The sequence below is a fragment of the Aythya ferina genome (genome assembly GCF_964211825.1).
Source record: "Aythya ferina genome assembly, chromosome: 11".
NCBI classification, from domain to species: domain Eukaryota; kingdom Metazoa; phylum Chordata; class Aves; order Anseriformes; family Anatidae; genus Aythya; species Aythya ferina.
In genome coordinates, this window is record NC_140307.1 from 20,659,292 (window position 1) to 20,684,730 (window position 25,439).

General features: G+C 39.4%; 1 protein-coding gene across 4 annotated transcripts in view; it reads left to right on the top strand.

Annotated features, from left to right (window-relative positions):
* FBN1 (fibrillin 1) overlaps window positions 1-25,439 on the top strand; it is a 158,435-nt gene that overhangs the window by 99,209 nt on the left and 33,787 nt on the right. For all 4 annotated transcript variants that reach the window (XM_084532053.1, XM_084532055.1, XM_084532054.1 and 1 more), the window contains 14 exons: window positions 447-671; window positions 2,381-2,506; window positions 2,599-2,727; window positions 4,044-4,169; window positions 4,307-4,432; window positions 4,673-4,795; window positions 8,690-8,815; window positions 9,535-9,660; window positions 17,997-18,119; window positions 18,689-18,811; window positions 20,630-20,755; window positions 22,373-22,495; window positions 23,101-23,223; window positions 24,984-25,148. In XM_084532053.1, the coding sequence (XP_084388179.1) occupies window positions 447-671; window positions 2,381-2,506; window positions 2,599-2,727; window positions 4,044-4,169; window positions 4,307-4,432; window positions 4,673-4,795; window positions 8,690-8,815; window positions 9,535-9,660; window positions 17,997-18,119; window positions 18,689-18,811; window positions 20,630-20,755; window positions 22,373-22,495; window positions 23,101-23,223; window positions 24,984-25,148 (1,890 nt within the window). The remainder of the gene's footprint in view (window positions 1-446; window positions 672-2,380; window positions 2,507-2,598; window positions 2,728-4,043; window positions 4,170-4,306; window positions 4,433-4,672; window positions 4,796-8,689; window positions 8,816-9,534; window positions 9,661-17,996; window positions 18,120-18,688; window positions 18,812-20,629; window positions 20,756-22,372; window positions 22,496-23,100; window positions 23,224-24,983; window positions 25,149-25,439) is intronic.

Consider the following 25,439-nt stretch of genomic DNA (forward strand, 5'->3'; position numbering starts at 1 on the left):
AGAGCTGTGGTGTTGGTAGCCACAGTGTACGCATTAATGGGGAGTGCAACAGAATATCAAAGTTTTGTATGCAGTTCATACAAAGCACCTTCGTCCCTTTATAACAGTAAATGCCTAAGATTTGTCTCAGAATGAGGAATAGCTTGTATTGATTAAAGGTTTACCATACCTTACATAAGCTGAAATGCTTAAAACCCTTTTCTGAGCCTAAATGTATTTCAAGTGTTGAGCATCATTTTAGAGAAAACATTTAAACTTTATTCAGTTGTTAATTTTCAAATTTAATGTTCATATTTTGCTGTTAGGAGCTGTGCAGTGGGGTTGGTATGCCCCATGAATCCTCAAAAGCACAGAGCAAACTGTCTTGAGAAGGGATTCTGGAGATTCCTCTGCAGTGAACTAAATTTTCTTTTTCTCTCTCAACATATTGTTCAATTGGCCAACAGACATTCGCTTGGAGAGTTGCTACCTGCAGCATGAAGATGAGCAATGCACTTTACAAATACCAGGCCGACACCGAATGGATGCTTGCTGCTGTTCTGTGGGGGCAGCATGGGGCTTTGAGTGTGAGGAATGTCCTCTGAAGGGATCACCAGAATTTGAAGCTCTTTGTCCCAGAGGATCTGGATTCTCTACAAAGATAGAGATTACTGGGAAACCTTTTTCTAAAGGTATCTGATGTGTTTGCAGTTCTTTGCTACCAAGTTCTGCTGCCTTTTCCTTTTTCTCTTGGTCAGTTCCTGGGGGTTTGAAAATTTCAGTGGTGGTTAGGCACTTCAGTTGCCTTAAGGCACATTTGCAAATCCCATTAGATTTCATGGAAAGTAAGGCCAGAATAAAACATAAGATCGTTTAGTCTGTGTCACAGACCATTAAATACTATATTATACTGCAGCCTCAAAATACTAAATCCCTGTCTCTACTAGAGAAGTTAAATTGTGCATGACCGTGCCTCCTGTGATGCATCTAATGGCATCTCTGGCTGATGGAATAGTTTTGAAAACTTGGCACCTCATAATACAAGAAACCAGAACTAACGGCGCAGTTAGCTTTGGACATATTCTAAGAGCAGAGTCTTTCTTACCTGCACAGGGTATGGGAACTTCAATTTTACAGTGGAGCAAGCAAGGGAGGATGAAAAATTTTGGTAATTTCTTGTGGACCCACTAGAAATTGAGAAAAATGTTTCCAGCATGATAACTTAAGTGAGCAGAATTGAATTTACTGTAAACTTAGTCTTGTTATGACTGTGCTTGGTAAACTACCAGCATTAGTGGGCATCACACAGTGACACCCTGGTGTCATGTGTTGAAAGCCATCTTTGCAGGGTTACCAGTGGGATTAAGCTAGATAATATCAGAAGCACAACTGAACGTGAATTTGTTTTTTAAAAGCCAGTTACCAAAACCTAAATATTTTGAAGTTTTAAAGGATAGGGAAATATATATGAATGATAATTGTTGTAAATAGTTTCAGTCTTAGCTTTATAAACATTTGCTAAGCCATTAATTATCCATAAAGAAGTGAGACATGCTGTTATTTATGCTCATATTTTCTGTGACTCATGAAAGACACATTTTTTCTCAGAAACTAGCAGATAGAACCACTAGCACTGGTTCTTTTGGAAGCTTCTTTTGCCCTTGTAGGTTTGATCCTCCATCCATTCAAATCAATGTCTCCTTCAGTGAGCTGCAATTAGATCCTGTAGGACAAAGGAAGGATAAGACCTTTTGCCCTTTTATGGCAAAAAGTGCTGTATGCAGTTCCACTACATAGTGTCTGTATTGGTGGTTAGGTGGAAGGCACTATCAGTTTATGTAGTGTGGCCAAGTTTCCCAAAAGGAGAGTTAATTATCACATGAAAGAATGATCTCTGAAGTCAATGTTGTTCTTTTGTGTGCAGTTCTTGTATGAAGGGATAATATCATATATCCTTATCATTAAATCCATACACAGGGAGCTAAGAAGAGTGAGAAATGTGGCTTTTTTAAGAGAATATATCATCAAGATCTTGCATGACATGTCCCCTCTTTCTCAGTCATTCCCTCTTTGAGGACAAGAAGCATGAAGTCTATGCAGTGCTTGAATACCTTTGCACTGAACAGAGGTCTTCCTTAGCACCTTAGTTACACTCTAGATTCTGTGAAATAAAGGATACTTACCTCTCTGTAAAACTCTTCCAAAGTCTGTGTTAAAGATAATATATTTGCTTATGAATGCTTGTTATTACATTGAGGGAAGTGATGAAAGTTTGCGTGTATAAATTGCGGTTGGCTTCTTATTGCAGAATTTACATTTTTACTAATCTGTCCTTCTTGAAGTTTTTGGATGTTCTGCTAGCTCACTTGACAATCAAATGCCTAATCTGTTTCATTTTTAGATATCAATGAATGTAAAATGGTCCCCAGCCTTTGTACCCATGGAAAATGCAGAAACACCATTGGCAGTTTCAAGTGTAGATGTGATAGTGGATTTGCCCTTGATTCTGAAGAGAGGAACTGCACAGGTAAACTGCGTAGACATCTCTCATAACTTTGATTTGGAAAAGGAAAAGCTGGACTACTTTGAAAATACTGTGAATGTTTTTTTCTGTTACAGATATCGATGAATGCCGCATCTCTCCTGATCTTTGTGGTCAAGGGATCTGTGTCAATACTCCTGGGGACTTCGAATGTGAATGTTTTGAAGGCTATGAAAGTGGATTTATGATGATGAAAAACTGCATGGGTATGTTTTTAAATACCGTAGATGTGCAGTAGTATTTTACGTATGTTTTATTTTTGTGAAGCAATCAGGTTATTTTAAAGGCCTGATTGTGCCTTGATTTAGATCTCTCTCATTTTTGAGTCTTATTAAAGCTTGCTTTAATTTGGTTTCCACCACAAACATTAATTTCCTATTTCTGTAGGATGCCAAAGCATAAATGTGCAAGGGTCAGGATTTTAGGAGGTTAAATTTATCCCCACAATCTGTTGAGAGGGATACAATCCTCAACTCTGAAGTTAAAGCAGTTTTAAGGAATGACTAGCTGTAGCAAAGGCTCCAGCATCAATCTGGGCTGATGGAACTGGGAGTGGGAGAAGACTAAGGGGACAGATGGACTCGGTCAGGACAGAGGAAAGTTTTTCTTGGTCTGCAGTGATCACTTCCCCTGGTACGCATGTCAGTGAGGGGAGTAGGATGTGGCATACAGGGGCTGTGTGAGTACGGTGTGTGGAGCAGTCCCGTGCCTTGTTTTAACACGTGTTTTGGAACCCTGGGGAGATTAGCATGGTCAGCACCTGGAAAGGCATTGGATGAGGAGATGCATAGGTATGCTCATGAGAGGAACAGTGCTGGGGCATTGTTAGGGCTGCTGCTGGGGCATTGCCAGGGCTGGTGCTTTGGCAGTGCTGATCCTGGTGGTGATGTTGTGTTGGGTCTGTCTGAGCTGGAGTCACCTTTTCCCTGCAGCAGCCCACACAGTGCTGTGCTCTGCACTTGTAGCTGGAACAGCACTGATATCACTCAAGTGTTGTGTCTATTGCTGCGTAGTGCTGGCACAGCATCAGGACTCCTTCCAAGCCCCCAAGAGCCAGCACACTGGGGGTGGGCAAGTGATGGGGAGGGGACATTGCCAGGGCAGCTGACCTAAACCAACCAAAGGGATATTCCATAACACCTGATGTCACATTCAGCAATGAAAAGGGGGGCTCTCGTGGGGGAGGGGGCTGTTCCTCCTGAACAACCACTACACGTTTTGAGGCCCTGCTTCCCGGTACGTGGCCGAACATCACTTGTTGATGGGAAGTAGAGAATTTTTTTCTTTTTTCCCCTCTCTCTGTGCTTCCACACGGACTTATTGTTTCTTTTGTTTCTTTTTTTTTCTCCCCATTCCCTTTCCCTTTAATTAAACCTTTCTCATCTCAGACCTCGAGTTCTCTGTGTTGTATTTTCTCCCCCTACCTCTTTGAGGAGAAGGGGAGTGAGAGAGCAGTTGTGGTGGAGCTCGGCTGCCCGCCTGAGTAAAACCACCACAGATGTGCTTTCCCTTCTTCTCACAGACATCGATGAGTGTCAGCGCAACCCCCTTCTCTGCCGAGGTGGAACCTGCCTCAACACAGAGGGAAGTTTTCGGTGTGATTGTCCTCCAGGCCATCAGATATCACCAAATATTTCTGCATGTATAGGTGAGATATGGAGATAAAATTGATACTGTGCACAGATCTTTATACTAATCTTTTACTGTGCTAGCATGTATTATGTTTGCAATAGTTTCATTTCCATACAGACATAAAAATGTGTTTGTCTTTTTCTTTTGCAACAGACATTAATGAATGTGATCTAAGCACCAACTTGTGCCGAAACGGACATTGTGTCAACCTGATTGGAAAGTATCAGTGTTCTTGTAACCCTGGATATCAGTCTACACCTGACAAGTTACACTGTGTTGGTAAGGACAAAGCCTACACAAGATGCCTAGTGAGTAGGGAAGATTCTTTTCCTTCCTGGTTTGCCTGACATTATTCCTAATGCCTGTATTTGCAAACGCTTGTATCTTCGAGGAGCATGCAAAAGCAAGTGTAGAGGCTGGATTGATGCTGTTCTGGAAAACTAACTCCAAGTATGTCTGTGAAATGTGTTTTAAAGTAAAAGATACTGTGGGTATTAACTGTAATTTTCTCCATTTTAGATATTGACGAGTGCAGCATAATGAATGGTGGCTGTGAGAACTTCTGTACAAACTCCGAGGGCAGCTATGAATGTAGCTGTAAACAAGGCTTTGCACTCATGCCAGACCACAGGACGTGTACTGGTAAGGGAGATTTTTGGAACTCTTCAGCTGAAATGGTTGATTTCAGTATTTTAAAAATGTAACTTCTTCTTAATATTAATATTTGGTAGCAAAAGGCAGTGATATTTTAGTAGCAGATAAATTTTCTCCCTTAAGGTAGAATAGGTCCAAATCCAAAATGTGTTGAAGTTAATGGAAAGAATCATCATAAACATATGTCAGAATGCCATACGTGTATACCATATGATTATATTGGAGAACAAATAGAGATGCAGTGTTGTCTGCTTTTAAACAACCAAAAAAAAATAAATAATCCTATTTTTAGTTCTTCGTTTAGTGAAATGCAAGTGTCCTGCATTCATTCAAAACGGAATGACTTTCAGCCAAACTGAAATTTGAATAGTGCAAATCTTTCTTAGGAAACATTGCTCTTGCACTCTAAACAGAGTTTGTGAGAAAATTGTCATCAGATCTCTGTAATGGTTGGGTGTTCTCCTTTGGGATTCTGGTAGTCATAATCCCAGTATGTGGATTGTACTCAGTGATTTCCACATAGGTTAGTGGAAAGATAATTATTCTCTGCTCTTTTCTTATTTCTTCCTGCACAACCACTGAACTGCTGAGGCATGTGAATATTTGCCAGCTGTTTGCCAATTCCATCCAAGAACTTGAAGAGCATGAGAAATATAGCAGGGTTAATCCCTTGGAATAGAATTGCCTTTATAGTAGAACAAATTGAGAGTTTTCTATGCTAAATTAGTAGAGAGGACTCACATTTAGAATTGGTAAATATTTATGGACCTCTGAACAAGATCTCATTTACCCTGAGGCCATTCACTACCATTCCAAAGGATAAAAGAGCCTTAAAGCATGGTTCAATTCAGCTTGCCCCCCATTGAAAGATTACACTGTCACAATGCTGTGAAGTAGCCAATCTTCATCAAGCATCTGACCCTTTTACAAAGACAGAAGTCAACTAGAAAAGTGCAAATTTGACCCTGAAATTAAATATTTCAAAACCTCAAATACTTAAATTAGAAATGTTTTACTTTAGTGAGCAGGGATAGGTCAAGTTTCTTGTGAAGGCAAGTACATGCAAAAACTTGCCAACAGTGCTGTTTTGGGCACTTTTTGAATGCAAAAATAAAAACCATTTGATCAAAATTGTGACTCAACCAGAATCTAAACCTGACAGGATTAGCAGATACATGAGAGGGAGGGGAGGAGCAGGGGGTCTGTTGTCCACTTTTGTGTTTTCATCTTGGCTTGACTTGGGTACAAATAACACAAGTGCATATTCAGGCAGTCTTAGGGATTTCAAGTCTGATGGCTAGCAACAGTTCTCCTCTGTTTTAGCCCTTCTTGCCCTTAGCCAGAGGAATCTCTAAAACCAAGAACAGAGCGGATTGTTTAGAGCATCTTCCTGCCTATTAAACAAAAACCTTTGGAATAGAAAACTATCATCTTTCCCTTTTCAGGTTTAAAAAGGGAAGGAGCAATTGTCCTTGCTGTGTGGAGGGCATGGGTTCTCAATGTCTTTGACCACTCAAGCATAAAAAAGTCCTTAGAGGTTTGTAGTCAGATCTGGGTGAGGAACCATCTGATCTTAGTTAATTTTTGAATATTTATATCCAGCCTTGACTCTGAAAAATAAAATTTCATTTACAGGACAGCCATTAATAGCTGCTAGCTATTCATTTTCATATTCTCCCCTAAGAAAGACTTGGATGCAATAACTAATGTGTAAGGAGGTTTCCATAAGTATGCTGATTTCTCTAGGCCTATCCGTGTACTTAACACAAAATACCATACTGAATAGATGCCTCACACTCCAACAAATGACTGCAGCTTTGGGGAGCTACTGATGTCATGCTAGAACAGGTTGCTATCCCAAATCTAAAAGATAATTTATATCCTCACTTCAAAAACCATTTGATATTATTATAATTCTATGTTTATAGAGGAACTCTGGTATTTCCTGCATCTGTATTAGTTTTTTTTTAAATATAAAATATGAGAATGAATGAAATTCCATTAAGGAATATTGCCAATAGGTGGGATTTGAAGGATGACATACCAGATTTTTGTTATTATTACAGATCTATGTGAGCATATCCAGGAAAGATTGTAGATACAATTAATTGTGAACACAAATAACAGTGATCAAATTTTAGTCGGATGCTTTTTCCTACAGTCTGTGTAGAAAGATATCAGCTATGTCTGCACATGTGTCATGTACGGATAGCAGAAATACTAGAGACTTTTGGATATCTAGTCAAACTCTACCCAAGAAAATACCCAGACCACCTTCACCATGCTTTTAGTATCTGAAAATGCTGCATTCTTCTTATGAAGATAAGTTAATTACATATATAAGTGTATGGTGAATATTCAAAGTCTGCATGCTGAAATTTTGACTTCTACCCAAACTTAGTGACAAATAAGAAAAATTTTTTTTTTGCAACATATTCTACTTTTTGCACATAATGACTGATTGTACTGTGTTGTATGTTTGTGCAGGGTACATGATTTAGTAGCATTTTGACCTAAGTATGTGAAACACCTATTTTACATTTTCAGTTTGCTCTCTTTGTGAACATGTCTTTTAATTTTAACATCATACAGAGCTAGAAGCTATTATGGAATATATTTCTTGATAATTGAGCTATTGAGAATGCTGTTCAGTTCAGTAGTAGGTCAGATTTGAATTGGTGAGGTTATGCATAAATAATCACCTCAGTTAGGAGAAACAACAGGTTCTTTGTCAGATGATTTTCCCCCAACTGTGAAATCAGTACAGTGACAGGTTAATAAATAAAGCTCTTCATTTCTGTCATTATCCCAATTTATAGAGCTTAATTTTGCATGTTAATTCAAATTTCATTCCAAATTAACATTTCCAGGCTAATGTCCATGCCAATGTTATTTGCTCATTAAGATGAACAAGGGTGAGTCAGCCTTCTTCCTTGCAGAAGCTGTGTGTATCCACACAAACATTTGCTGCTAGAAATACAGAAGAATAATGAACATAATATTTTTAGTTAAAGTGCGTTCATTTTCTGCAGCTGCATAATTACTGCAATCCACAATAGACCAGTCTGATAATGAGTTACACCCTTGTTCTCAGAAGGGGGTTCCTGAATCTTGTCCTTTTTGTGCTGACTTTTTTCCCATGGAATCACTAAGCAGAGTTTCTGATTTTTATCCTTGCTGGTCTATGTTGGTGCTGATACAGGGAAATTCTAGGGATTTTTACAAGAAACAATAACATAACCCCAGGGAATTTGAAAGATTCCAGACCTTAGCATGGCTGCAATAATATAATAAAGTGTCCGCTTCTGCAGTTGCCCCAAATCGGTGATGGCCGATTCATGAATTGAAAAAGCATCTTATATGCTGGAGAATGTAAGTATGTGTCTGAGTTAGCCAGTCTGCTGAAATGCTAAAACAAACAAACAAAAAAACAAACCAGCCCACAAAAAAACCCACCCCACCCAAAAACCACCATAAAATCTCTTAGTGACATAAATGTATGTGCTATAATTATTCACATCATGAGCTTGACTGGATCAAGTCACTGTATTTGAATTTGGAGCTTCCATTGACTTCAACAATGATGGATGGTATCTAAAAAGATACAATTATATGTGGCCATGCGGTGTGACAAAGGTTCTGTATTTTTTTCTTAGTGACTTTTTTACCTACAAAGCTGGTTCCTGCTCCTGTTGGAGCAAGAGTGGAATGTTTTCCACAGACTTTACCAGGAGATGGCAAGTTTAATCATCAAGACAGTTTTGCAATATACTGTTCAAGGATTCAATCTTGAGTGTGATTACCAATGTTTGCTTGCTGTGGTTACGGTTAGTTGCACTGCATAAAGATAACATATCTAAAGCATATGATTTTTCCCTGTAGATATTGACGAGTGTGAAGACAATCCTAACATCTGTGATGGAGGCCAGTGCACAAACATCCCAGGAGAATACAGGTGTCTTTGCTATGATGGATTCATGGCATCAGAGGACATGAAGACTTGTGTAGGTAAGTGAAAATATATCTTTTCCTCTTTGCTTTAACTAAGGAAAAAAATATTCATTAAGGCACTATTTCCAAGTAGGTAGACAATGGTATTTAAAAGGTATTGCTCTTATGCTGCAATTTTGGCCACCTGACCACAGGAATAGTCCTAGTGCACAAGCTATGTTTACCAAACGCAGATGTAATTTCTATGTGTTCCAGTATACCCCCAGATCAAGTTGGGATGCAGACGTGGTGATCTATAATAGTGTATCTCTGGGTCCTCTTCCAATAAGCTCTTATGCAGCTCAGATCAAAGAGGGCTTATAGAAAGGAACTGCTGATGGGTGACACTGGAAAATTTCTGGCAAGGTAAATCATCAGTGCTGATTAAACTTGTCACTAAACCAAACTGTGTGCAAGTACTGTGCTTTGGTAGAACAAAGTCAGGAAACAGTTTGAATCCGGAACAAATTTTCACATGTAAATTAAAAATCTGGAGAATATTTGAGAACTGTTTGAGCAAAACTAGATAGTGTCTGTGTGTGTATGCATATATAACTATACAGACACACGCATACATATACATAGAAAGCTTCAATAAATAGTCATAGTCATTCTTTGGACAATACTGCTGATTTTGAGTCTTTAAGGAACCATATCTCAGAGATTTTGCTAGTTACTTTCTAAGAATTTTATTTAATAAATCTTAAATTACGTGGTGGTTGTTTGGTTTTTTTTAGATGTTAATGAGTGTGATCTGCATCCAAACATTTGTCTGAGTGGAACCTGTGAGAACACAAAAGGCTCGTTTATCTGTCATTGTGATATGGGATATTCAGGCAAGAAAGGCACAACTGGTTGCACAGGTATGTTACAAAGTTAATAGTTAATCTTCAGTTGAACTTGTGATTCTATATGCCTTTTTAGTTTTTCTAGTGTTCAAAACCTCCTCACTGTGATTCTTTTCACTCGTGTTAAATATTGTAATCCTTACCCAAACTTGCTTCCATTCTGTGGCACAACTTTCAGCTTAATGCAGGTTCTGCTGAAATGAGTGATAAAATATGCACTGGGAGCAAAATTGGGCTTACTGTATCGTTGTTAGTCTAAGAGAACAGAAAATGCCATTGGCTGTAATTTGACAGACTGTTGAGGGCTACAGTGGTTTAGGATTAGTTAATTGTATGCTGTGCATGCAAATAACGGGTCTTGTTTCCAAGTGTTATTTTGGCAAACATAATGGCTTGAAATATGTGCTAAAATATATTCTCAGTTCTTGCAAAGTGGCAACAATACACCTACCCAACTACATTATATCAGCAAAATCAGAATTTGCATTAGTTCATATATTGCAAGCTAACAGAAATGAGGTTCAAATATACAGACTTAAAGGGCATGATCCTAATGCTGTTGTCTCAAGCCAAGGTGTTGAGAATCTTAGGCTTTGCCCAAAATATGAAAGCAAACATATGTTTAATATAATTTTTGATGTAGACTTAAGGTAAACACATTTTTGGCAATGTTTTTGAGACTTTTATTCTTTGTCTGCTCTTATTGTACTGAGTTATTAATATACTGTAAGTGCCCCAAATATATGAGGCTGGTTTTTAACAGCTCTCATAGAACAATCTGAGAACTTAAGTTGTACTTTGCATATTGGATTGCGGACGAATAGTTGTGCATTAGTAACAGCTGCCTTTGACTTACATCTGAACTGATCTAAATCCAAGAAAACTCTAATTGTACCCTGTAGACCAATATTTCGTTGTTCTTTGTTTCTGTCCTAAATTATGTAAATATCTTCAGTTCTCTAGACCTGAAATCCCTCATGCTGATCAGTTAGACATGGTACAGCTATCACACCATGTAATGAGTGACAGTAAGGAGCTTTCAGGGAAGATGAAACGACTAGTAGAAGGGAAAAGGCAGAGAAAGGTCCTGGAGGCAAGGGAGGAATCTGAGGTATGGCTTCTGGGGAAGTGCCTGGAAACAGACACCATTTTGGCAGCATGTGACACAAGGTAGTGGCAATTGTCCCAATAAATACTCTTTTGTTAACAGAGGCGGGGAAATCCCTGCCTCCTGGTTCCAGCCAAGCCCAGCCCTCTGGATGGATGCTATCTGCCATGTAGGCTCTTCTCACCGCCTCAAATGTACTTACCTTTCTCTCAGCCTGTTCTTTCTTTATCCTGGCTATGTGTCAGTGTCCCAGGGAGGACGCTACTCACCAGGACACCTAACTTACAGCAGATGCTATAGAAACCCTCTGTGATTTGAAAGAGGCCAGTGGCCTAAGGAACAAAATGATGTAGTATCAGTTGTGCTGGTACAGCTGTGATGGGACCATACTCAACTCACCAAAATTGTTTGGATTTAAGTAAGTCTTCGGGGAAGGGAGAAAGCAGAGCAGGACCTTCATAGCCTGGTTTCATGATGAGGAGACTGTTTGTAGGAACCAAAGCATAGGAAACAGGTCCCATTGTGCAGATTCTCACATTCTGACAGAAAAAGTCTGATTTACTGGTGGAGTCTTTTGAATTCCACACCTCATGCTTGCATAGCCTAAGTGCCAGAGCTGAATTTTCTAGACCCAGGTACTAAAACCCATGAGAGCATCTTTCAAGACTTCTTCAGTAGGGACCCTACTAACAGCACCTTGACACAAGGGCCCGATTCTTGTCATGCAGACAGTTCAAAAGCATTCACAGTAATTAGGAACTCCCGTGGAAAAAAATTACAAAAATGTCTACAATACTTTGAATGGGAGGTTCTTTGTTTCATGAGAACAATTAAATAACGTCCTCTGGGTTCCATTACAGTTTTGTCTAAATATTTCAGCTCCCTTGTCATTACTGATTGTTTCCATTTTAACAAATAAACATGTATTTCACCAATCATGTAACAGTATTCAGAATCCACCCACTGACTTGCATTCCCATCCCACACAGATGTTAGCCTCCCCTTCCCCTCCTCCCCCCTGCCTTGGTTCTCAGTAGAATGTGTACAGAGCTTAGTAACAAAAATAAAATTAAAAATGTTTTATACACAAATATACACTGTGAATGCAGGTTTCTGAGGCAAAATGTTACAAATGATGTAATTTCCATTCACAAAGCAAACTGTGGCAAGACTGACCAAGAGCAGTTCATTTTAGATTTTTCTAGGCAAGTAGTGGTTCATAGCCACTAGAGGAAAGATTGCAAAGCTTTCCCCTATCTCTGTTCCAGATTGCTGAGCTTTATAACAAATTTATCTGCTTTTTCTCTCAATAAAGTATTCATGTATTTGCGCAGAGATGGAATCCTGTATTGGCACTTGCATTTGGAGATTCATCGGTGCTTTGGATGCAGTATTTCACTGTTGATGCAGAGCCTCAGCTTTACTTGCTCTGATACCCTCTTAGAGGAACAAATTCTTCTCTGACTCTCTTACACCCATCCTGGCTAGTTATGGCTGTGTGCTCCTGGTGAAGCTGTGCTTGGACAGGGTTCGGCTGCTCTTCACAAAGTCAAACTGCATGAGGTGACCCTGGGGCAGAAGTCACCTGAGATGGTCAGCAGATAAAAAGTAGTGCTCAAATGGTCTAGGCTTCTCCACAGCAAGCTTGGGGAATTGGAGGACTGGGGTCAGTTTCTGCTTGCTGACTTTGTGAGGGCCACTCTGTTTGGAGAAAGGCTGGTGGAAGGTGTTCAGCCATGGCCTTTGGGCGAGATTAGAGGGTTTGGTCCTGAATGCTACTTGCTGTCACTCAGTAGTGATGATATTAACAGCTAAAGGAGAAGTGTGTGCATGCTGTTAAATACTTGCATGGCTGAGAATAACACAGCTAAAAAGAGAAAGAAAACTGATACTGTGAAAGGAAGAGGTGAGCCTTGTCATTTGCCCTCAGAAGTAGGTCCATAACACTTTGTGGCATGTACAATCTGTTTTGACTTTCTCTCCCCTGCCTTTGGCTTCTGGCCATTAATAATACATTGTGCTTCAGTCTGATGGCACAAGAGAATTGTGGTATCAGTGAAACAAATACATTTCCCGTTATGAATTTGGGAGCTGGCTGTGTCAGGCCAAATACCAAAAGATAATAATATTATGAGGTTACCCGCCAAATGGGAGTATTACAGAAGGAGTGCATTGTGAGTAGGTGCCTGTCCATCAACAACATGCTGTACCCCGGGCTGATTATGTAAGGATCAATAGCAGGCTAGACCTGGCCCATGGGAAAAAACTCCAGGAGGGGCTTACACTGCAGTATGCGAAACAGAATCCGAGAGTGAATCCCAAAGAAGAAAACAGTTACACCAAGTACAGAGCTCAGACTAAGGGAATTTTTCCATATATATTTCCACTCATATGTTGAAACGAGTGCTAAGTTGAAATAGAAGACAGAAGTCACTGTCTTCTCCCTTCTGAGAAGCATTCCTTCTTAATAGCTCCTTTTCCTCACCTGATTACATGGGCAGCATCCCAGGAGGAGGAAATGCCTTGTGACTTCCACCAGACGACCGGTCTGGTGGGAATCAGTGCCAGGCTCGAAATACCAGTGGAACGTCAGTGCAATAAAATGCACAGATTATATATATATATATATATATATATATATTTATATATATATAAAAAGTGCCAAAAATTTTAAAAAAAAAAGTCAGAAAATGCTTGAGGGATTTGCATTATTCTTGAAAAACTGTACTAATTTATAGGTGAAGACTGAATTAAATTCACGCTTTGCTAAGAGTCTTTATAGGCTATTGAATCCCCAGTGAAACTTAACAGTAAATGTACATGGCATACTTTGATGCTTTCATGCCCTGTGATGGATATATGAATTGTCATGGGTTAGTGTTTCTTTGTTCAAATGCAGAGATTCCTCTGCATTTGGATGTTTCCAGAGTATAGGCAAGAATAAAGTGACTTCTCCCTGTGCTTCTCTCTGGCTGATTTTTAATGATGCACTTATAAACTGTGTGGGGACTCTGTGCAGGTGCTGGCTAGCTGTTTCTTGCATTTGGCTGACATGTTTGCAGGCATAGTGCCAACACAACAGGTATATGTGAGGCATATATTTTTGCTGTACATTCACAGCCCTAAATACTTGTGTCTCTTTGATCAGTGAGAGAGATGCTTTATTAATTGCCAAGGACTTGAGGGAAAAAAAACATTGGTCCAGAGAACTGAAAGAGCCAACAAAATAGGGTGACTGACTTTATTTTTTCCCCATAGTGCTTGGGATTGTTATGATGTCAGATCTGCATTTTATTTATCATGCATATTCTCATCTGTTGTAGCAGACAACTCCCTTAGTATTAATGGGAGTTGTGCAATTACAGAGCTGAGAGCATGTGTACAGCAGGACTGGGACACAGTGGGACCAGCTGAGGATGCAGTGTCAGTCTTGGATTGGAATGTCTTTATTTTCCTTGGCTTGTCACAGACTCATACTGGAGGCAGAAAGAGAAGGTTGATATAAATCAGTGACTCACTCCTTTACTCTTTAATGAAAATCCCACTGAAGTCAATGGGAATAGGCCATCATTCTGTGAAACATGGACTTGAGCAGCATTCTCCTGTGTGCTCTTTGGGTCGTGATACCTTTACTCAGTCTGAGTAATGCCTTGCTCTTCAAACAATTGCATGAAAATAGTTGGAGCTATTTGAAGAGTGTAGTACTGTTTGTACTGCCATGCAGACAGCACAATCTGGACTCTTTTATTAAAGATATTTATGTTGAATTAATTTTCCCCTACAGAGCTCAACTTCTCCTTTTTGATTCATTCTGTGAAGTCATAATTCAGTACTTATGGTAACATAAATCCATGTTAAGCTCCAGTATAAGCAGGCATAAATTCCATTGATTTCACTGCCCCATTTACACAGGACCCTGTTTGGTCTGAGATCTCTGCCTTGGAAATAATTGCAGTGCAATAAATTTAGGCTTATACCTCAGCTGTGCAGTGAAAGGAGAGAATAGGGATTACAACAAAGCAATGTGTAAGTTAAATGCAGATAGCTTTGAAAATAAGTACAATTTGGGAAGAAGCTGGTAAAGGAATTTTATACACCTCAATGAGCTTTCATCTAAGTATGTGAAAGATTTTCCATGCATCAATGAAATAAGCCCAGCAACATCACTGTGAAGGTAGATGGCATTAGAAAATGTATTTTGCATTCCCTATTTGATATTTACCCAGGTAAAAAGTAGTGAAATCAATTATTTATTTGTTTATTTATTGGTGGATAAAAGCTGAAAAGGATTTTAAGATTTTGATCAAAGCAAGTAAAATGGCATTTTAGTGGATGATATCTGATAAAGTTGATCCCATTATGAATACCCCTGTTTGGATATAGATTTGTGCTCACAACTTTCATCCTGCAGAAGATTCCAATCTCTTTAGTGTTTGTGGCAAATAGCTGATGGGGGAACAGGATGGCTGGCACCGGGGAAGGTGCTCAGCTCACAAGCTGTGAGAAAGTGCAGCAATTGCTTTCTCTTCCACTGGGAGATAGTAATGGGGTGCAAACTCTTAGTGGGCCAGCACAAAATGAGATGGAGTCCACAGTCAGTTTATGTAGAACTAAAAATTGCTTTTAGATTGCCTTAAAATTGAGCCTGAACATGACTTCATTGCGGTGGAGCTGTTGCATGCAAGTTTCTGTTTGTGTTTGCTGGTGGTTTAGAAGAATTCTTGGCAGAAATATCTCAACTGATGATGGTCTTTGTGTTGTTTTGTTGTGCTCCAGAGGGTATAAGGAAGATATTGGTTGTTTCAAAGCATCAAATAATCAAATACAGGACAATCTTAATGCTGGCTAAAGTCTAACAGTTTGGTTTTAAAAAATCACATGAAGGTTAAAATATAGAGTGTTTGCCTCAGCTTTTTTATGTCAATGTATACTGTAACTGACCTCTAGAAATTCCTTTTAGTCTTTCCCTTCAGTCCAAGCCAAAATGAGTTTGTTTGTTTTTTGGTTGTTTGTTTTTTTTTTTTTTTGTTGTTGTTGTTTGTTTTTTTTTCCTGACCACCCTTAAGATTTTTAACAGACACTAGTTTCCTGTTTAGGGTGATGTTATCTTCACATGAGTTTCTGCACATACTGAAGGCAAATATTCTTTGAGATCATCTGCACCCTTCCCCTCCCTCCCTCCCCCCCCCCCCCCCCCCTTAAGTTCTAAAAAGTAAGTGTCCATTTGCATGTTTTCAGGCTTTGTGGTGCAGTCTGCCTTCATTAACAGTAAATTCCAGCTGCCAGACTTAGATCTGTATCTGGACTTCAGTATTTAGATTGTGAGGATACTCACGTCTGGAGTTTTGATTCAGAGCAATGCCTCATTTAGAAAAACTCAGAAAAACAAGACTGGATGCAATTTCACTACAGAGTTATAAAAAAAAAAATAATAATCTTGAGTCAAGAATTTAGTTGTAGGATGCAAGACATTTGTTATCTACTTCTCAGAATTGCCTGTAGCCTTTGTGAAAAGGCAGGGTATATGTACAGGTTATACAGAAAGGACGTAGAGCCTTATGCCTAAAGAAGGGTGGGCAGAAAACCTAAGAAATGTTTATAAAGGAAATGGTGAAGGTCTTACCTGGACACTCTCCCCGGTGGCTCCACTCTTTTGCTCTCTTGAAAGAGGTAGTTGCTTTTAGGTACAATGGTAGATGAGGTCTGAGGGTTTGGGGCTGAGAACCCCACTGACTGTTAACTGGTTGATGGATAATACCTTCTCTTAATCATCTTCTCAAAAGGGGTCTGAGGTGGGTTTTTGTGTATGGAATCATGTGGAGTTCATGAGCTTGATTTCCATTTCCATCAGCTTTTAGCAGGATGGCATGATTTGACTTATTGCAACAGCAAAAAGTATCTGGGAGGGTGAAAAAAAGGATATAAATATTAAGTGGTTTGATATGAAGTCAAAATAATTTACATCCTGTGTGGATGTAAAGCACAGTTAGAGAGAGCTTGATTACAGAAAGCAATGTAAAATCCATAGCTCAGATGTGTAAGAAAATTGCTGACCACTTTGTTTTAGTTACCAGTAGTAATTCCTAAGAACTTTGTCTTCAAGCTTACACATTCTCCAAGTACTTATATGGAGTATTAATATTGTTTTGTGATGAGTCAGAATGAAGTTCAGTTGTTTGTATTTTTAATGTCTATACTTTTCAACATTGCTGGAGAACACCCGGGAATCAAAATAAGGTGAAAATAGAAAATATTGAAATAGAATGTGCTGGCATGAATGCATATGTTAAAGTTTGGATGACTTGCTGTCTGGTGTCTCCAAGGATGCTGACTTTTTCCATTCTGATAGGTTTCCTGAGCTCCTATTAAACTGCATGCCTGATGAGCTTTGGGTCCATCAGCTGTCCCATTATATGCAGTTTTACAGCCCATCCTTCACCTCCCACCGTCTCTGGCAAAGCAGAACCTGGCTTCATTAACTGCCTGGGGATAATGCTAGGAGGAGTTTGCAGGTGGTACCGTACCCAGTTGGTGTTCATCAGCATCCTTGCAGATACTGTGGGGGATGTGCTGCATTCCAAGAGTCCATGGGCAGCAGAGACTCCTCTGATCTTTTAGCAAACCATGCAGTGCAGAGCCACCCGAGTACCTTCAGGATGGGCAGACGGGGAAGCTGTCATCTTTCCCTCACTTATGTTAAGGTACACTCCGGATATGCCAATAGATTGTAGTGGTGTCTTGTAGCTGTGAAGGCAGCACAGGTCCACATGTCACGTCTTAGTCACTAGATTTGAACCACAACCTATTTGAAAGCCGCTTGACAGGCATATATCCCAGGATGCTGAACACCTGCAGTGTTACCACTCTTTATGGGCTCTAGTCCTCTTCCCAAGGGCTGTGTCCTCACGTTCTTTGTGAATGTACCGGATAGCAAAAGAAGAAGAACCTCAGTTACTGGTTTCCTCCTTAGTTATAAAAAGATTTTGGAGTGGACTGCAGAAGTACTGCTTTATATGTCTCCCAGAAAAACAGGTAGTAGGCCAGCATGTTTGAAATATTCTACATGCTTCTCTGCTTTTCTTTGCTTTTATTTCTTTTCTGTGTCATTTTAAAATCTCATGTTGTAAAGAAATGCTGACTTGCTTTCATGTTCACATTGTCTGTCTTGAAAAATTCCTATATCAGTAGGCTGACTCTGAGAAAGTTTGATCCATGAGCTCTTCAAATGTCTCTGTTTTTACAGATATCAACGAGTGTGAAATTGGAGCCCATAACTGTGATAGGCATGCCATATGTACGAACACAGCAGGAAGTTTCAAATGTAGCTGCAGCCCTGGCTGGGTTGGGAATGGTATCAAGTGCACAGGTGAGTGTTGTATGCATTTATTTGTAAGGTCTGATCAACACGGGGTCTGTGTGACCCTGGAAAAAACAATACCACACCTACAAATAGAGAAGACAAATGTTTATCATCCTCATTAGGTCAATTTGACACTATCCATTGGAGAGTGAATTCTCTGCCATGGTAACTGTGAAATCGGCATTATCTCATATTTGGTGAGTGAGATGATGGAAGTGAACTGGACCATGGAGAGAGACTGTGTACTTCAGGAAAGTTTGTGGCTCATGGGAGACAGTGAGAGGTCTCTCAGTACTCCTTGTGAAAACAAGATATATCCTAGAAGATCTTAGCCTGGAGGGTGCCCTGCAGCCTCCTCATTCACAATTACCTTGTCACCATTCTTTGTTGGGCTGTAAATAAGCTGTGACTACTTTTCCCGTCAGATGACCACATATGTGGGGGTTTTATTACAGAAGATTATTTGAAGTAGAGGTTTGGTCATGTCATATACTGCCTAAACTGTGTATTCATGTTTGTTTGGTTGTTTTTTTTTTAATTAAAAAAAAAATCTTTTTCTTCTTATTATTTTAAAGATCTGGATGAGTGCTCAAATGGAACCCACATGTGCAGTCCACATGCTGACTGCAAGAACACAATGGGTTCTTATCGTTGCCTGTGTAAAGAAGGTTATACTGGGGATGGCTTCACTTGTACAGGTAAGCTTTCTTAAGAATGAGACAAGTACCATGCTTGCATACTCACCTGGCATTTAGGCTTATTAGCGTTATAATTTAAACACAAATACTCTGAATCCCATTCAACTAGAATATAAAGTGTGGATCAGCTACAGGATTGTGTTACGTTAGGTCTGGTGCTCCCCAAATTAGGTTGCTGATTCAGCAGATAGCACTTAAGCTCTGCAGCAGATGTCAAAAGATATTGTAAGATCTTCATCTTTGGAATTACTAAGAACTCAGCTGGGTAAGGCTGTGAATAACCTGATATAATTTTGAAATTAGCCTTTTGTATAGCAGAGGCTGGACAAGATGATCTCCAGTGATGTCTTGCAACCTAAGTTAGTCTGTGATTCAATACAGAAAAAAAAAGCTTTTAAAGATTTGAAGTTATTCTCGAATGTCATCTTCCATTGTTTTCTACTTCATTTAAGTTGTGACAACTTTAAAGATACTGTGTATTATACCTAAAGCAGTCAATTTTTTCTTTTGATAAAATGTAAGTTTTCATTGAGATTTTCTTGTTAGTAGGAGTGGGTGGCAAACTTACTAAAACAATGTTTCATCATATAATTTATCCAATTAGTAACCCAATCCACTGGCTGCCAACATTAATATTTAAATAGTAGGGTACGTTATTAAAATTGTTTTATAAAACTACCAAAAAATGTTTTTGTTTTGTTTTTTTCACAACCTTGCTATTACGTTAAGGAATTCAGCATTGCTGATAATGCAGGGGGATCATGTTGAGGATAAAGCAATGGGAAGACAGTTGGTGGGCCAGATTTTCAGCTGCTGCAGATTAGTAGTGCTTTATCAACAACAGTAGTTTTCATTGCATCTGAGAATCTGGCTCAGTAGGTTTAAGGCAGAATTTGAATAATTCCAATTTATAAATGAGCCCTGGGATTCCATTTAATGGAGTGTGTATAATTTAGTCTTGAATCTGATTCAGCTTCCTTAGTGGCCTTCATAACCTGCAGGGCTTTTTGTTAATTTCCTAGATGATGATTTCTAGGAGTCTATAAACTACATCTTTCAGAGCACTTAGAGAGATTCTGTGTTCAGTTGAACACCTTAAAAAAAAAAAAAGAAAGCTTACTGTTCGTGGATGCAAGAGGTGGCTGGGGCTCCAACTAGGGTATGCAAATATTCTGTAAGCTCTCTTCCAAAATATACAGCATTCACTGTGATAGGTACTACCTTTGCTTTGCCAGCCACGGACTTGCAACAAACTCACACTGACAGCTAGACTCTGTTGCAGCAAGTAGGCTCTTTTGTTAATGTATAAAACGTCAGCTAGAAAATAGGGGCCACAATCTATCTGAAGGGCAGCGTAGCCCAGTATCAAGGCCGTTTTTCTTATCAGCTGTTAAACTGCAGTTTGGTTTTGATCGAGTTATTTTCACTTCAGTGCCACTTTTGTTAGTGTTTTCTATTTGGCATGGAGACCGTCTATTACCATATGTTTGCTCATTACACAGTAAACCTCTTATTTCAATTGCTGTATCTAGGCTTTGCTGTAATAGAAATGATAACGATAACAAGATTCATGTTCTTATTCTGAGTTTAAATTTGACTGTGTGTATGGCTTCCAACCATTGTTAGCTGTAGCTACTTTAGCAGCCTGTACCTGTTGCTAATTTTTCTTTTGATTATAAGTAGGGTGTAGTTTCTTCTGCAAGTGTTCAGAGCTAAGAGAATAGTTAAAATCCTTGGAACACTGCATAGTTAGCTGAAATAAATGTTGTTGAGAAAACCATGTTTACTGTAAACCTCCAATTTCTTTTCCTTTTACAGACCTAGATGAATGCTCAGAAAACTTAAATCTCTGTGAAAATGGGCAGTGCCTCAATGCCCCGGGAGGATATCGCTGTGAATGTGATATGGGATTTTTGCCAAGTCCGGATGGGAAAGCATGTGAAGGTAATTCTCTGTAAGCTTTAAACAACACTCAACAAATTCAGCCTTAATAATAATTTATGTTTGAAAAGTCTTACAATTGGTTGCAGTTGCGGTTTTATTGAGAACTGCATGAAAACTGTCAATAGTTGTTTTTTTTTTTTCTGTTTATGTGCTTGGATGCTAGTATTTATTATGGACCTCCAGGTCTTCATTTACCTATTGTATAGAGAAAGGACAGCTTTTTGGAAACTGTTTTTCCACGTATTATTAGTAGACATGATTGCTGATCCAAATGGCATTGTCAACTGCCATTTCATCTTGGTCAGTATGCACACAGTTCTTCATTTTATTTGTAACAGTTAAACAGAAACAGTTACTTTGCCTTAGTGCATATGAAGCTGAAAAACACTGGTTTGGTAGCTAATATAGCCTGCTTTGAGGGTTTCTGCCAAATGCCAAATCAGAGATTGAAGCCTTACAGAAAATTTATATGACCATGGAAAAATAAAAATTAAAAAAATAAAAAATCCCGAGAGTATTTGTTCTTTTTGATCTGGTTACCACTCTTCAGTAAGAGCTTTTTATATGAAAAGATTTACAAAACCCAAGGAATACCTATTTTACCAATGTGTGTAAGGGCATATATTTGGTAATGATATATGAAAGCCAGTTTGTATAGCACTTATCACTTCAGTCAGTCCAGAAGCAGCAGCTGTATCATCTGACATACTAATGACTCGTAAGAACTAGTATGTGAGGGAGTTCATAATTACATCACTATAAATAGGATTTTTCCCCTGAAAAGTATTCTGTGTAATTTTTTTTTAGTAATCTACCAAGAGAATTAATTTACGAGAGTGAATTTGTGCATAAACTAAAAGAATATTACATTTCATAGTGTTTCATGCAATAATTTACTTTGAGACCTTTTAGCTAACTTTAAATATCTTACATAGAGCTTAGCTTCCGTTGTGAAAACAGACTTCCCTTGATGTCTCGGATGTGTACACAAAACACAGTATTTTAAGGTCCTTTGTAAACACACACTTTTTTTTTTATTTTTTCATTTAGTTGTTCTTTGTCTAATACATAAAGCATTCAGTAAATAATGAATCAGATACAATGATTTAGACAAACAGCACATAGAAGTGAGCTTAAGGTGCTAACCTCAAGATCTGTCAAGTGCAGAAACCTGAAGATGAGCATCAAATTCACCTCTGTGCACAAGCATGGGGGGGGGGGGTTGCCTATTATTATTATTAATTTATTTTGCTGAAGTTCAGCTTTCTGGAGATGGCTGCTGATTTAGGATGAACTTCATTTTTAAAGCATATTTCCTGCCATGTTTAATTTTGCTACTTGTCAGGTTAGCCCATGAGTAAATTCAGATTGTTTCTATATGGTCTCTAGTGACATTGGAAAGAGTATTTTGCATTAAAAAAAAAAAAAAAAGGCCATAGATTAGATTAGTTAGGTTTCAAGCATAAATCTTGCATGTTATTCTTGTCTGGTCTCATATAGTGCACAGGAGCAGTCGGTTTCCAGATTCATGTTTTCTGAACTTTTTTGTAGTTTTCTGTATCTATATTAAAAAAGATAAAGAAATCTTATATTTTTCCATTCCTCTTTCTCTATCAGATATTGATGAGTGCTCCCTTCCTAACATCTGTGTCTACGGTACTTGTCATAACCTTCCTGGACTTTTCCGATGTGAGTGCGAAGTGGGCTATGAACTGGACAGAAGTGGTGGTAACTGCACAGGTAAAGATGATTTCAAACAACACGCTTTTTAATTTTCTATTAGTGTTATAATCTGCTCCTTAGGAAATTATTTTAAAATGCTATACAAATCAGTCTGAATATAAAGAAAATCTGCTGAATAGCACAGAGAGAAATGTCAGTGGAAATTATACTCAAATGGAGACTGGCAGCCTTCTCCACATTCCTCTTTCACCTTTTTTGTCAACTTCTGATTTCCCAGTGGCTTCAGAGAAGAAAGGGAGAAATACAGCAGAGATAACATCTTTGTCTACATCTTCAAGGCAGAGATGTGTTGCACCCTGTAGTTTCCATTCACAGTACTGGATGGCAAGCTGATGTCATGTATTTTTCCCTTAAGTATTTTTGAATATTTTATGTGAATTGATAGATTGGTTTTCTAGGGAAAATACTTTTTTCCTAGTGCAATGATGAATTAATCTCAGGCTAGTGTTCTACTTCTAAGACGTGTATTTACTTTGAGAACTTCCTGGAGATCAGTACTTGGTAACTAATGGATTTGTGGTGGTCAGCATATTATACCTGATATATCTATGGTATGCACTGTCCTGGAGTATTTGCTTACCACCTGCTGTTTTTTTTTGCAGATGTTAATGAATGTGCAGATCCCACAACCTGCATCAGTGGCACATGTGTCAATACTGCTGGTAGTTACACCTGTGAGTGCCCTCCAGATTTTGAGCTGAATCCTACCCGTGTTGGCTGTGTTGGTAAGGGACCGCTCATATTTATTTACAAGTGAAGTTGCACAGAGGCTGCAAGGCTAACCGTTTAGAACCTGATCTCCTTCTAAGACAAAGTGATGGGCTTGGTGGATGAGGGAAAGGCTGTGGATGTGGTCTACCTTGACTTCAGTAAGGCTTTTGACACCATTTCCCACAGCATTCTCCTCAAGAAACTGGCTGCTCTTGGCTTGGACTGGTGTACACTTTGTTGGGTTACAAACTGGCTGGATAGCCAGGACCAAAGAGTTGTGGTGAATGGAGTCAAATCCAGTTGGAGGCCGGTCACTAGGGGCATCCCCCAGGGCTCGGTACTGGGGCCAGTTCTCTTTAATATCTTCATCGATGATCTGGATGAGGGCATCGAGTGCACCCTCAGTAAGTTTGCAGATGACACCAAGTTAGGTGCGTGTGTCGATCTGCTCGAGGGTGAGAAGGCTTTGCAGGAGGATCTGGATAGGCTGGACCGATGGGCTGAGGCCAACTGTATGAGGTTCAACAAGGCCAAGCGCCGGGACCTGCACCTGGGGCACAAAAACCCCAAGAAGGGGGTTGAAGCCATCAAGGTGCTTGAGTGAGTCCAGAGAAGGGCAATGAAGCTGGTGAGGGGTCTGGAGAACAAGTCTTATGAGGAGCGGCTGAGGGAGCTGGGATTGTTCAGTCTAGAAAAGAGGAGGCTCAGGGGCGACCTTATCACACTCTACAAGTACCTTAAAGGAGGCTGTAGCAAGATGGGGGTTGGTCTGTTCTCCCACATACCTGGTGACAGGACAAGGGGGAATGAGCTAAAGTTGCACCAGGGGAGTTTTAGGTTGGATGTTAGGAAGAACTTCTTTACCGAAAGAGTTGTTAGGCATTGGAATAGGCTGCCCAGGGAAGTGGTAGATATCCCTGAAGGTCTTTAAAAGATGTTTAGATGTAGAGCTTAGTGATATGGTTTAGTGGAGGACTTGTTAGTGTTAGGTCATCTGTGTGATTCTGTGAAAGTCCTAGGTCATGGAAGAGGGCTGGAACAGACTCACCAACTCCCAGCCCACTGCCCCTGGCCTGTTTTAATAGTTTTGCAACTTGTAATAGTGCAGTGAGAACACGCCTGAAGTGATGCAGCATGCCAGCAATGCCCTGCTGCCAGAACCAAGCCCTTGGGGCTTGTTAGAGCTGTCCACAATTTACAGCAGGCATGAGATGATTTTAAATTTCAGCAAGCTTAAACCAACATCCAGCTTGCCCCAAGATGGCAGGCAAATGAAGTTATGGCATAAAGCCACCTTACACTCTTTGAGCAATTGAGTGCAGCTTGGATAGGTACAGCTTTCATGACCAATGGAAATGCTGTTTTATTAGGCTCTGACTACTCGTTACTCTGATATTTTTTTGCTTTTGTTTGTTTAAGAGGGCATAGGGATGCTCCTCAAATTCAAATGTATTTGAAAATCCTAACAAGTAGATGCTTTCATGCATGTTAATCTCATAGAGAGGAGAAAGCAGGGTATTTCTGAAATTGGAAGGGTGTACAAATGTGGATGACAATGTAAATCAAAATGAGAAAAGGCCTGGCTGAAGAGATGTGGCACCACTGTCCTACCCATGCAGGAAGAGATGGGTTCTCTTGGACAACACAAGTCACTTTCTTTAGCTGTTACACAAGAAATTAGAGTTGTCTGAGGCTATCCCTCATCCTGAGATATTGTTTGTGATTTCTTTTCCCCTCTCCTAAAATGTTTGTTGCTAATGTGTGTTCTGAATAGATACACGATCTGGCAACTGTTACTTGGACATTAAAACACGTGGAGATAATGGTGGCACCTTCTGCAGCAATGAGATTGGAGTGGGTGTTTCTAAGGCCTCCTGTTGCTGCTCTCTGGGCAGAGCTTGGGGAGTTCCCTGTGAACAGTGCCCACCTGTGAACACAAGTAAGTCAGCTTTCCTGGGTTAGACACAACAATACAATGTGATCATTTACTGGATACCTGCAGGAAAGAGGTCTTTGAAGAACCTCATCAGTCTTAATCAAAAACTTTAATAGTCTTTCAGTTATCTAGACAGAATATTATCACTTTTGAGCAAGTTTGCTGTTACACAAAAAAATTAACATTATGAAATGAAATATCAGTTGATGTTATAGAGTAAAATTTAATATTGATATCTGGTTACTTTACATTTATATTATCTGTAACAATTTGACTAATTTTCAAAGATAATTG